This window comes from Macaca mulatta, chromosome 16, assembly GCF_049350105.2.
Source record: "Macaca mulatta isolate MMU2019108-1 chromosome 16, T2T-MMU8v2.0, whole genome shotgun sequence".
NCBI lineage: Eukaryota > Metazoa > Chordata > Mammalia > Primates > Cercopithecidae > Macaca > Macaca mulatta.
Window position 1 is genome coordinate 70,317,432 of NC_133421.1, and position 13,097 is coordinate 70,330,528.

Below are 13,097 nucleotides of genomic sequence, written 5' to 3' on the forward strand. Positions count from 1 at the left end.
GGTTACTGGAGCTGAAAGTTACAAGTGCCTTGGGACCATGTCTCACTCAGTTAAGTGCCCAGACCTAGTAGGTGCTCAAGAAATGCTTGTTGGTCTGTTACTGACAGCAGCCTCCTGGGCTGGGTGCTCCTCAGGTGTGGATTCATTCATCTCCATGTTCCCAGACCTGGAACTCTGCCAGGCTGAGAGTCATCACTCAGTTCATGTGTGTTGAGTGAATAGGCGGTGAATGACTTTGTTTACCAAAGCCAGGCTTTAAGCTGCTCTCTGAAGGACAGGAACTTCCTCTGACTCCACAAATCACCAGGCCCCAGTCTTGACAGCTGGGGCTAAATCAAGATAGGAGCCCACTGGGCTTAGAGCCCGGGCAGCTGCTCCTTCAAGGTTTCATTTCAAGATCATGGGTCCCAGCTCAGGGCCTGCACCCACTCCACCCTCACCCTTCCCTTCCTGTCCTAGACATAGGCAAGGGTGCTCCCACCCCTGCTGGAGATGCAGGCGAGCCAGAGGGCCCCTGCCCCCTGTTGAGAGAATGAACTAGCCCCTAATGGCAAGGCCCGGAGACATCTCCCACTTCTTCGATGAAAGGCACCCCCTGAGGCACCTCGGCACTCTCCCAGAGCCACAGGACACAGCCCCACCTGAGCCCCTTTGGGCTCAGAGGAAACCCCCTACCCTTGGCCCTGTACTGAAATGTTGACAAGGTCCAGACCTGTGCTCAGTACCCGCAGGGTGCACTTGTGTTCCAGGAGGGCAAGGAACAGTGGCAGCTGGAATCCTGAGCTAGGTTTCTCTGGCTTTGTCACAAGCCCCCTGCCAAGCAGCCAGGTGAGCGCCTCCAGTCCAGGCCTGTGGCCTGCCTCCTCCTCAGCAGTGATTGCCTCGTCACTATGGGTGTAAGCTTCTTGGAAGCTCCAGGAGGTGGGTGTGTCAGAGCCCACCAGGCCCAGCCCCATGGCATGCACACGTGCCCCTGAACTGGCTGGGCTCCCTGTCCTGACATCTGCCAATCCTGAACGGCTTCTTGACCTAAGTGGAAAGGTAGTGGCCTGAGTTCCAAAGCCAACGCTTGGTTCCTTACTTCCTGCTCTTTCCTCAAACCTTTCCTTTCCCTTCTAGAAGTTTCCGTGGAGGGTGGAGCCCCTCTGGGCCCAGGAACAGGTTGGGCCTTTTTCCAGTACTGCCCAGGAGCCAGCAGGTGGAGCACCTGGCCCTGGGCTGTTGTGGGGTTGACAGGAGCACTGTAGCCCCCACTGCAGGGAGAGAAAAATGACCACAGGAGAGGTAGTTTCTGACTCCCTCTCCTCACCTTCCCTCCTCCTCTCACTCTCAGCAGCCATGTCAGTCGTTTTAAGAGACACTAGATCTTCAGACCAGAGTCTTCAGATGCCTCCCCTTTGAGGCCGGCAGAGATGGTTAGGTTTCCGCATGGAGAAAGGTGAGGGCAAAGGGCCCGCTTCTGCAAAGAAGGCATGACTAGGGGAGGCTTGGCCCTGGAGGGCATCCTGAGACCAGAGGGAGGAGGGGAGCCTTTCCCTGGGCCGCAGCCCCTGGGTCCACCTTCTACAGCCCCACCCATGTGGAGCCAGGTGGGTCCCTTTTGTGCCCAGCCCCAGAGAAGCCTCTGAGAATGTGCATTCATCACCCCCAGGTTAGGAGCCTGGTGGGTAAAAGAATCGTGAGCCCTGGGTTCTCCTCCCACCTCCCGGGCAGCCAGCTGTGTGACCCCGGAAAATGACAAACCCTCTCTGGGTCTCAATCTTCCCATACAGAGGAAGAGGGAATTAGACTAGACCCGGGGCTCTGGAATTTCATCCTGCAGAGGGGCTGTAGGGGGGGAGTTGGAGGTTGGGGATGCAAACACCTCCCCTCCTTTTATTTTTTTACATTTTGCTATTTAACTATTTTAAAGTGTACTATTCAGTGGCATTAAGTACATTCCAATGCTGTGCGGCCATCACCACCGTCTGTTTTCATCACCCCAACACTGTACTTATTAAGCAGTAACTTCCCACTCTCTCCCTTCCAGAGCCCCTGGCAACCTCTGTTTTACTTTCTGTCCCTATGAATTTACCTAGACACCTCATGTAAGTGGAATAATACAGTGTTTGTCCATCTGTGTCTGGCTGCTGTCGCTTAGCTTGTTTTCAAGATTCTTCTACGTTGTAGCTTGCATCAGAATTTCATTCCTTTTTTTTTTTTTTTTTTTTTTTTTGTTGCCCAAGCTGGAGTGTCTTTATCTAGAACCTCATGTAAGTGAAATCATATAGCATTTGTCCTTCTGTGTGTGGCTGCTGTCACTTAGCTTGTTTTCAAGTTTCCTCTACATTGCAGCTTGCATCAGAAGCATCAGAATTTCATTCCTTATTTTGGGGGCGGGGGGACAGAGTCTTGCTCTGTTGCCCAGGCTAGAGAGCAGTGGCGCAATTGGCTCACTGTAACCTCTGCCTCCCAGGTTCCAGCAATTCTGTCTCAGCCTCCTGAGTAGCTGGGATTACAGGCATGCGCCACCAGGCCCAGCTAATTTTTGTATTTTTAGTAGAGATGGGGTTTCATCATGTTGTCCAGGCTGGTCTTGAGCTCCTGACCTCAGGTGATCCACCCACCTCGACCTCCCAGAGTGCTGGGATTACCACTACCACACCCGCTTCCTTCCTTTTTCTGGCTGAATAAGGTCCCGTTGTATGGATGGGCCACCTGTTGTTTATCCATTCGTCTGCTGAGGACTCTTGGATTGTTTCTACCTTTTGGCTGCTGTGAGTAGCACTGCTGTGAACACTGGTGTACAGGTGTCTGTTGGAGTCCTCATTTTCAACTCTTTTGGGCATATACCAGGTATGGCATTGCCGGATTATAGGGTGATTCTCTGTTTAACTTTTTGAGGGACAGGGCTCCTTTTCATATGTTCTGTATGTAGGGTAGAGGAGGGAGATTGTGTGTGATTCCATCTGGGAGGCCACCTGGATGGGTGCAGGGCTGCATACCCTAATAGATCACTCAGGGGAGTGGGCGCTGGCAGCACAGTGGGGGTTCCTGGCAGCAGCCGGACCCCCATCAGCAGGGGATTGGCCGTCGCTGGGTGGATGGCAGCATCTGAGGCCAGCAATCCCAGTGTCAGACCACGCGGGATGCCCTGCACAGGGTGCCTTTAGGTGTCTCACCATATGTTAGGTGCGTAAGTCAATGCAGGATCCAGGCTGACCTGAATTCACTGATTAGAAATGCTCTCTATGGCCGGGCGCGGTGGCTCACACCTGTAATCCCAGCACTTTGGGAGGCAGAGGCAGGTGGATCACTTGGTCAGGAGTTTGAGACCAGCCTGGCCAATATTGCAAAAATCTACTGAAAATACAAAAATTAGCCAGGCGTGGTGGCACATGCCTCTTATTCCAGCTACTTGAGAGGCTGAGGCAGGAGAATCACTTGAACTCAGGAGGTGGAGGTTGCAGTGAGCCTAGATCACGCTTTTGCACTCCAGCCTGGGCAACAGAGCAAGACTCTGTCTCAAAAATAGAAAAAAAAATGTCCTCTCTGCCTTGTGCTCACCATGCAGGCCCCCTGCAGCCCTCTGGCCACAGCAGGCATCCTCAGGGTAGAGGCACAGAACTGGGGTAGGGGGTGGGAGTTAGATGAGGCCACGCACGAGGTTTAGGTCTGGCTTATTTGGAGAGGAATATTTCACTCCAAGGGGTCAGTACCAAAGTTTCCACAGGCAGCCTGTTGTGCAGTGCACCCCAGCCCATCCGCCTGGCTGCCCGTGTCTGTCCTCAGCCCAGCTGGGCAGTGGGTGGTCAGAGTGGAGGATGAGCCAGCTTCAGGAGGAGGGTGGCAGGGCCCTAGGGAAGGGAAGGACCAGGCCAGGAGTTGGGTATAAATAGCCCCTGACCCAGCTGCGAAGGCCTGGCAGGGTCCTCCGCCCTCCCCCTCACCAGCTGCCAGTGCCAGGCAGGTCTCTATCCCTCTTGGGAGCCTGGCCATCATTTCAGATCCTAAACGTAGGAACTTCCTCAGCGGAACCAAGGAGTCTTGTCCTGTGTGTAGGTGGAAGCTCCGGATGCCGGGAGGTCTGGCGAGTGAGGGGCATCAGGCTGGTCCTTTGGAAGAGTTCTTCATTCCTTTCCTCCAGAATCAGCGAATACCTAGCATGTGCCCGGCCCTTTGGAAGGCGGAGTGGGCTGGGGTGTGTGTGTGTGTGTGTGTGTGTGTGTGTGTGTGATGGGGGAGGGATTGGGGAATAACTGGAGAACATACTACCTCTCTTCTTGGACACGGAGACCGGCACAGCCAGATGGAATTGGAAACAAATCAGTTCAGCACTTTGGGATAAGAAGGTTTGAATTAGGTATAGGAAAGACTCAGGCGGAGGAGAGGTGACTTCTGTCTGGGAGCTCACAGAAGCCTTTAGAATGGTGGCGACCTAGGAATCAGGTTTCGAAGGAAGGGCAGGATATTTCCTGGGGGCCTGGCAGCGGAGAGGTGCTATGAGCCGAGGGCTCAGCGTGTGCAAAGGTGTGGAAGTGTGAAACAGCCCCGCTGAAGTTGTTCAGCTGGCTAGGCAAATCCGTCAAAGCCACACGCACTTTGGCACAAAGAATCCAGGAGCATGAGACTCACTGTGCCGCCTCCCTCGGTGGAACGTGTACTTCAATAATGGAGAATAGGAGTGGCGAGTTAAAGTAATGTGTCCGCAATGGTGGAATTTCAGCAGTGTGGGGGCAGGAGGCTCAGGGTGGGGGTGGCCGGGCATGTTCGGGGGAGGGCAGCCATCCTGCAGAAATCAATCCCATGGCCACTGCCTCATTAGTCTCCGACACTGGCCCAGGAGCTAAGCCCCATTGCCAGAGGCCTTGCTAATTACTCGCAGGATGTCCCCATCTGAACTGAAGCCTTTGAATGGAGCATCCTGAAAATGTCCTTTTGCCTGCACTCTTTGAGTGACCTTGAACCCTCAGCCAGATCACAACTGTCTTTGTTCTGCCACCCCTGTGAGGACTGAGGTCTGATCCAGGCATCCTTCTCAGTGTTGGATGGGAAGGGGCTGAGATTTCTGATGTGTTCTACCAAGTCAGGGATGCAAGGATGGAAGAAATGAGGTTGGTGACAAGGCAGGGAACAAAGTGCTGGGGACAGCTCCAAACACACCGTAACCATAGCAACAACCATCTAGCAAGGGCCTCCCACTTGCCACACACTGGATTGTGTCACTTATTCCTCCTGTCGTGTCTATTTTACTGATAAAGAAACTGAGGTATAGAGAAGTTAAGAAAATTGCTGAGATCAGCAGCTAGGAAGTGGTAGAACTGGATGGGACCCTGGCACCATGGCTCCCAGGTCCACAGTTGGTGGGACCTGGGCAACAGCAAGGAGACAGGGTTTGGTGGAAAGAGGGAAAACAGCTCATCATGTCTGAGGCTCAGGAATTGTTCTCAGAGGACATCACACTGGGAGTCAGACAAATCCAGGGCTTGAATTCTGGCTCAGCCACTTCCTTGCATAAGTCACCCAACTTCTCCATGCCTGTTTCCTCATCTGTAAAACGGGGATGACAATGCTGACCTCTCAGAGTTGCTGTGAGGATTCAGTGAGATCATGTATTTGAAGTGTTGGCACAGAGCAGGTACTACATAAATAGTTGTCATTAGTATTGCCAGTGTCCATGTAACTGCGGGGACAGAAGGAAATCCCTGTGGGGCAGAGGAGAGACTGCGTCTGCACAGCAGGAAGGGCTCAGTGGCATCTCCTTCCTGGAGATGTCTGGGGAGCACTCTGGCCTTTGCGGCCAATCAAGCCATGCCAGGCAGTGTGCCAGAGCTCAGGTGCTCTGCTGGGCTGTGAAGACCCACCTGGGAGGAAGCAGGGAGGCCCTTGGAGAGGTGGGTGAGGAGCCGCCTTGCCAGCGTGGGCCCCCCGACTCCTCAGTCCCCTGAGCCAGCCAGCCTGGCTCTGTGGATATGGCTGTGTGGCCTTGCACAAGTTGCTCCTCTTTGACGGTGTGTGCTCTGTGCTTTTTCTTTTTTCTTTTTTCTTTTTTAGATGGAGTTTCACTCTTGTTTGCCCAGGCTGGAGTGCAATGGCACCATCACAGCTCACCGCAGCCTCCACCTCCCAGGTTCAAGCAATTCTCCTGCCTCAGCCTCCCTAGTAGCTGGGATTATAGGCATGTGCCACCATGCCTGGCCAATTTTGTATTTTTAGTAGAGACGGGGTTTCTCCATGTTGGTCAGGCTGGTCTCGAACTCCCGACCTCAGGTGATCCACCCGCCTCCGCCTCCCAAAGTGCTGGGATTACAGGCGTGAGCCACCGCGCCCGGCTTTCTTTTTCTTTATTTCTTTATTTTTTTTTTTTTTTTGAAATGAAGTCTCCTCTGTCACCCAAGCTGGAGTGCAGTGGCGTGATCTTGGCTCACGGAAACCTCCACCTCCCAGGTTCAAGCGATTCTCCTGCCTCAGCCTCCTGGGTAGCTGGGATTACAGGCGTGAGCCACCTGGCCTGGTCGGCCTCTGTTTTTCATCTGTATGATGGGCTTAGTGCTCCCTTAGGGCTCCTCCTGTGGGTTCTGCTGTTGGACCAGGGCTCAGCTTCCAGTTTAGCTTGAGGGTGCCCAGGCCTGCAGAAGGTATAAAGCAAGGGCTGGGAGAGGGGGAGGAAGGAGGAGGCAGAAAGGCAACGGGAAGGGGAGGAGGAGGGCAGAGGAAGGGTCTCTGAGTGCCTCTCACTCCTGCCTCAGCTCCTCACTGCAGCGGTTCTGCACAGGGCTTTGGGTCCCAAACACCAGAGGAAGGAGCGGGGACAGTCCGGGCTTCTTCCCTGTATCTTGCTCCTGAGCCGCCCATCTAGGATGGTGCAAGGCCGAGTTGTCTGCACTGAACCCTCCCTCAGTTTCTCCTCCAGTGATTGCAGGGCTGTGGGGGCAGCTGGCACAGCAGGGCTGGGCTGGATGTGCTGCTCAAGAGGACAGGAGGGGCAGCCTGAGCCCGGAGGGAGGCTCAATGGGGACATTTGCAGCCCTGCAGACAGGGCAGGGTACCAAAAAGCCTTAAGCAAGCAAATGTACTCTCTAAACCTCAGTTTCCTCATCCAGGAGATAGTGATGCTCTTCACGTTCGGGAATTGATCAGAAATCTTGCATATAAAGTGCCTGGCACGCAGTAACAGTTGCTAAATGGCAGATGTTTGACTCGGCCCTGCCTCTAGCCCACAAGCTTTTGTGTACTAAAAAGTACACAGAAAAGCTGGACCCTGCTCCATGGGGTCTTCTCCCGGCCCCTCTTTCCGAGGCTTTTGCTCATCACTTTTTGTGGGAAACTTGACTTAGGCCAATGCTGGACCAAAGCCTTGGTCAGTGCTGGACACACTGGGAGAGGAGATGGGCTCCTTCTTCCAGCTCACACTGCCCCTGGTCATACAGCAGATTGCAATTGTCCTTAAAGGCCACTGACACTCACGGGTCATTTTCTCAGGTTCTCCCACAAAATGTCATTTCTGCTGTTCCTGTGCTGAAGGGAGGGAACGGAAAAGTATCAATTCCAACCTTGGTTTTCTAGTATTTTAAACTCTTCTACCCCACCCCATAAGGTCATTCTTTCTGTCGCTGACTCTTTATAAAACCTGAGAGAGTTGATGGAATATTGATTGAAAATTGAGGGGCAGAGGAATGGAGTGAATTGACCAGTCACCTGGTGTTGGGTGTGGGCAGTGAGATCTGAGATCTCCCTTCTGACTTGGTGCTAAACTTGTTTTGAAACAAAGCCAAGCTCCAGTCTCTCATGAGAAAAGAGGTGGAGCTCTAGAAACTTTTAGGGAACTGGAAAGATGGTCATGGAGGCCCTGGTAGACAAAGGGCTTGATGCAAGCCAGCGATTCCTTGGGCAGACACTGGGAGGCTCTGGGCTGGGCTGGCAGCATCGTGGGGAAGAGGCTGAGGGTATTGCCAAGGGTGGGGGGTGTGTGTGTGTGTGCGCGCGCTCACGCACACGTGCGTGTCCCATGAGTCACTGGAAGTGTCCATGTGGCCCCAGTATCCTGGACTGCCTTGGAAATTGCCCAGCCTGATCTCTTCAATGCCCATAAGCGAAGCTGGACCCAGAACCTGGAAAGGACTGGATCTGGGCCCCAAATACCATCTTTCTAGTCCAAACCTCTTTTCATGGCTTTGCATTGCCCCCAAGGGCCCCCACAAGCGGTTTCTGCTGGTCCCATCCCCTGCAAGCTGGATACAGCCAGAGGGCTGACTTGCCTGGGTCAGAGCTCTGCACTTTGAGGGGTGGCACGCTCCTGAGGTCAAAGGTAGCACATTCAGGTGCCAGGGCACAGGCCCTCTGCCTCTCCACCTACGCTGGGGGGTTCACAAAGCATCCATGGAGCCCAGGATGGGCTCTGTGCTTTGTGCCCGCAGTGTCACTACCCTCTGTCTGCCTGCAGGTCCCTGGCCCTGGGCCAGCAGTACACATCTCTGGGCTCACAGCCCCTGCTCTGCGGCTCCATCCCAGGCCTGGTCCCCAAGCAACTGCGCTTCTGCCGCAATTACATCGAGATCATGCCCAGCGTGGCCGAGGGCGTGAAGCTGGGCATCCAGGAGTGCCAGCACCAGTTCCGGGGCCGCCGCTGGAACTGCACCACCATAGATGACAGCCTGGCCATCTTTGGGCCCGTCCTCGACAAAGGTACTGCCTCAGGGCTGAGGGGCAGGGGGGTAAGGGGGTGGGTGGGGGGAGGGATCAGGACTGTATGCCCTTCCACCCCAGTAAGGGTGCCTCTTCTCTGAAGCCAGGGTCCCTCTGGGAGGGTGATAAATTTGGTTGCATAACTGCCACACCTTCCCAGGCACTGCTGGGGGCTGGGCCGCCTTGAGATGCTCCAGGATCCTGAGGTTTGAGGGCTGACACCAAGAAGGCCACAGACTTCCTTCCTGGCTTTTGCACAGTGGGAGCCTCAGGCTCCTGCTGTGGACATTTGTGACATTTTCCCAGTGCTGTGTTAAGTGCTATGCAAATACCGCTTTGGGGTGGGACTGAGAGCATTGCCACCCCCAGGTCCCTCCCATCTAGAAAGTCCTCAGGAGCCGAGGAAGCTGCCTGGTGCTGTCATAGCATTGCATTGCCCCCAAGAGCCCCTCTTTCTGTTCATCCTCATGCACTGTCAGCTGGATAGGCCAGGAATCATGGTGGGGCTAGAGGGTGCACTGGCCTCTGGGTAACTTTCCAGCCATCTTGCCGCCTGGGAGCCTAACTGGCTGTACCTCAAGTGGACAGGGAACCACGTGATTTGACTGAACCTGGAGGCCCTGGGAGGGATGCTAAGTGGGACAACTGCTCCCAAGAAGGGGCCTTGGGGGCTCACGGACTGGGTGGAAGATGGGCAGCTCTTTGTGGAACGGCAGTGTCCAGGAATTTAACGATCCCGGCTGGGCTGGCCACCGCCAGAGTTGCTCTGCCACCCAAACTGCTGAGCCTAGCCCTCCCTCCTATTAGAAGCTAGGGAATGAATGGGAGCTGCCTGTACAGCCAGAAAGAAAAGGGATCTGACGTTCGGGTGAAGGGGTGGGGTGCTGGGTGGGGTGGGGGGAAACTGACCACCCCCATTTTAGAGTGCAGTTCCCTTTTACCGGTGCCTCAGGTGCACAGGGTCTTTCCCACCTACAGGCAAAGTCCGGGCTATTGTCATGGGACAGGAGGGTAATTAGCAAATCAATGGATGATGATTCTGTTTACGCTTCTATTACCAAAACTAATTATTCCGTGTTGACATAAAAGATTTGGCCTCTTAATTGGGGCCAAGTGGCGGCGGTTTGCATTTCAAACTCGATCTTGTCGGTGTGTTGGTCTCAGCGCTTTCCGGTGCCCCTCCTCGGGCCAGGTAGCGCTGAATCAAACAGCCTTGCGTCTAGACGCGCTCCCCAAAAGCGAGTCACCTCTGATCGCTCTTCCAGTCTCCGGCCAAAAGCCAGGGGAAAGCGAGTCTGGGTGCGCTGCCCATTCACTCCGCGTTGAACGTTTTAAGTCACCGCCGTAGGTTCTGGCACATGCCCCGGTCCCTAGAGGGCCCGAGGACAGGTTTGGGTTGCGGCGGGAGGGGCGATGTGTGCCCGAGAGTTTGGGAATTGGCTGGCGGCGGCGAGGAGAGCATCCCGGAAGACGCCGCGAGCGCATACGCGCCCCAGTCGGTGCCCAGAGCCCGGGCCTTGAACCCAGGTTCGCGCCCAGCTCCGGCTCCATGTTTGCACCCCGCCCCCAGCGAGTCCGTACACCCCAGCCGCGTGGACGGCCAAGGGTTAATCTCTGCCCCCCGCTTTGAGACCCGGGAAGCAGGGGCTCGCGCAGCCCGGGGCGCGCGTCTTCCGCGAGTCTGGGGGCGGCGGGGTCGGCGGCCGGAAGGGGCGAGGCGCGGCGGCGGCGCGGCTGGCCCTAGGCGCTTCCCCGGGCGGGGCGGGGCGGGGAGGGGCGGGGCAGGGGCGGGGGCGGGCGCCGGAGGGGTCGGGGCGGCCTGAAAAGCGCCCGAGCGCCGCCCCCCACCGCGCGGCCCGGGCCCCGCGCCCGCTGCGGTCGCCGCGCCATTCACACGCCCTCTGGCCATTCGGCGCGGCGCGGGGGCGGGGGGCGCCGCTTCAATGGGGATTTCGCGGCCCGGCGCCGGGGCCGGGGGCGCGGCCCGGCCGCGGGAGCCGCCCGTTGCTACGCGGTGGCGGCCGGCCCGGCGGCCCGGGCCCGGCGGCCGCATTATGCGGGTAATGCGGTGTGACACCGCGCGAACAAAGGCGGATTGAGCGGCCCAGCGGGCCCCGCCGGACGGGGAAGGCACAGCAGGGCTGTCAGCGCCGCTCCCAGGCTAATCCCCGCCCCGCCCCCGCTGCCCCCGCGTTCCCGGGGCTGGGAACCCAGCGCGGCCCGGGGCCCGGGCGCCGCTGCCGCCGCGGGCCGACCGGAAACGAGGGGCGCATGCCCTCGGCCCCTCTTCCCCGGGGCGCCCCGAGGGCTGGGGCGGCTGGGATTGGGGCGAGTGAGCGGCGCGGCGGTGACCCCGGGGCCGGGAGCACAATTGGACTCGGGACCTCGGGCCCCGTTGCCGCAGCCCTAGGTCGGCCTTCGCAGCGCAGGCGCGGGGCGCGGGCGGCACCGGCTCCGCACTCTCCGCCCTCCCGTCGGTGGAACTGGGACGGGCCCCTCTGTAGGTGGCGCAGGAGGGCGTGGGGGCCGCGGAGAGCGGCCGCGGGAGCCACGAGGGGTCCCGGGTTTCCTTCTTGCAGCACTCGGCCCACAGCCCAGGAGAGGAGGAGGGCGCCTGGCTTCTAAATAAATTTGGTCACATTTATGACCAATTTTGCCGACTAGGCCGGCCCGGTGTTTCGCAGCCTGTGCCAGGTGGCGGGTCACCTCCGGCTCCGGGGTCCTGCCGTGAGGAGAGAGAGGGTTGGGCTGCAGGTCTTGCAGGCTTGGCCTCCCTGATCGTCAATGTCCACATCTATAAGATGAGTAAAACTTTCTATGTGAATGAAGCACATGCAGAGATGATGACCGTTGTGAGGAGGGTGGAGCACACCCCTGACAGTCTCCCCTTGCCCTGTGCTGGACCCTGGGATAGAACCAGGGGAATTGCCCCGTGTCTCTACCCTTCTGGGCAGGGCTTGGCCGTGTCTGGGAGTGAGGGCAGGAGAATGGGGATGGGGAGACTGAGGCACGGGCCATTACCCTCCTGGTGAGAGGCTCTAGGGGCAGAGGGAAGCTGTGTCCATTTTACAAAAAGGGCGACAGAGACCGAGAAAATGAGAGGGGTCGCCCCTATGCATCCGGGTGCGGAAGGGGTGGGCCTGGGCAGGTTTAGGCTGTAGATTCCCAGGCCTCCCTCCTCACAGACCTGGAGCTCACTCAGGCGTGGGAGGGCTCAGGCCTGTCCTGGGTGGTCTCTGGACTTTGGGAAGGTGGAGGGCAGGAGGTGTGTGCCCAGCTCAGAAGTGGCTTCTGTTAAGGTTGCTGCCTTATCTCGGCAGCAGCCTGCCAGAGCTTTGGTGTTGGCCCCTATTTCTAACAGGCACTGCTCTGCCCTGTGGCATTTGAGGCCCTGGGCTAATCAGTTAGCAGCCTGGGGCCTCAGCAGCCTGGGGCCTTCATCTGTGAAGTGGGGATACCCAACTGGGTCTAAACCAGCCAAAGAGGGTGGCGAAGCTGCCTCCGTCTTGCCTCAGGGCTGGTGAGCTCTTCAACTCTTCCTGGTCTCGTTCCCCTAACGTCCTGGCCTGGGAGGTGGAGGCAGGGCAGGTGCTCCCAGGCCGGGTCCTGAGTGCTGCCTCCCCACGGCCTCCCTGCAGCCACCCGCGAGTCGGCCTTCGTGCACGCCATCGCCTCGGCCGGCGTGGCCTTCGCCGTCACCCGCTCCTGCGCCGAGGGCACCTCCACCATTTGCGGCTGTGACTCGCATCATAAAGGGCCGCCTGGCGAAGGCTGGAAGTGGGGCGGCTGCAGCGAAGACGCTGACTTCGGGGTGTTAGTGTCCAGGGAGTTCGCGGACGCGCGTGAGAACAGGCCGGACGCACGCTCGGCCATGAACAAGCACAACAACGAGGCGGGCCGCACGGTGAGCCAGGCTGCCCTCCCCCAACCCTGCAGGGAGCCCCCCTTTCCTCCACCCCTCCCCCCGCCCTTCCCCTCCGGAGCTGGCCTGGCCCCCACCCCCACCCCTTCTGGCAGCCCTGTGGGTCGTGGACTCCTTTTCCCCTTGGCCAGGCTTGGCCCCCTCCCCACCCCACAGCCACTTCGTCTGTCCACCCTCCTTCCTCTTTGGGCAGTTCCTGGACTCCACCCCACCCGGGTGAGTCGGCCTGGGAGCATGGCCACCCCGTGGGATCAGGTACCACCCACCCATCCTGTGCACCTTGTCACGCGGTGTAGGGCTGTCAAGTCCTGGGAACCTGGCTCTGAATTCAGCCTCCACTCCCTTACTGTGTTTGTATGATGTAGGGTGAGTCACATTAAGTTCCCAGCCTCAGTTTCCCCATGTGTTAAATGGAGATAACTCCTATTTCTTTTTTATTTTTATTTTTTGAGACGGAGTCTCGCTCTGTCGCTCAGGCTGGAGTGCAGTGGCTCGATCTTAGCTCCCTGCG

General features: G+C 57.7%; 1 protein-coding gene across 6 annotated transcripts in view; it reads left to right on the plus strand.

Annotated features, from left to right (window-relative positions):
• WNT3 (Wnt family member 3) overlaps positions 1 to 13,097 on the plus strand; it is a 54,454-nt gene that overhangs the window by 34,909 nt on the left and 6,448 nt on the right. For all 6 annotated transcript variants that reach the window (XR_013406985.1, XR_013406984.1, XR_013406983.1 and 3 more), the window contains exons 2-3: positions 8,423 to 8,664; positions 12,303 to 12,568. Coding sequence is in view for 1 of the 6 variants with exons in the window: in XM_028836978.2 (XP_028692811.2) it covers positions 8,423 to 8,664; positions 12,303 to 12,568 (508 nt within the window). In the remaining 5 variants the exon portion in view is untranslated. The remainder of the gene's footprint in view (positions 1 to 8,422; positions 8,665 to 12,302; positions 12,569 to 13,097) is intronic.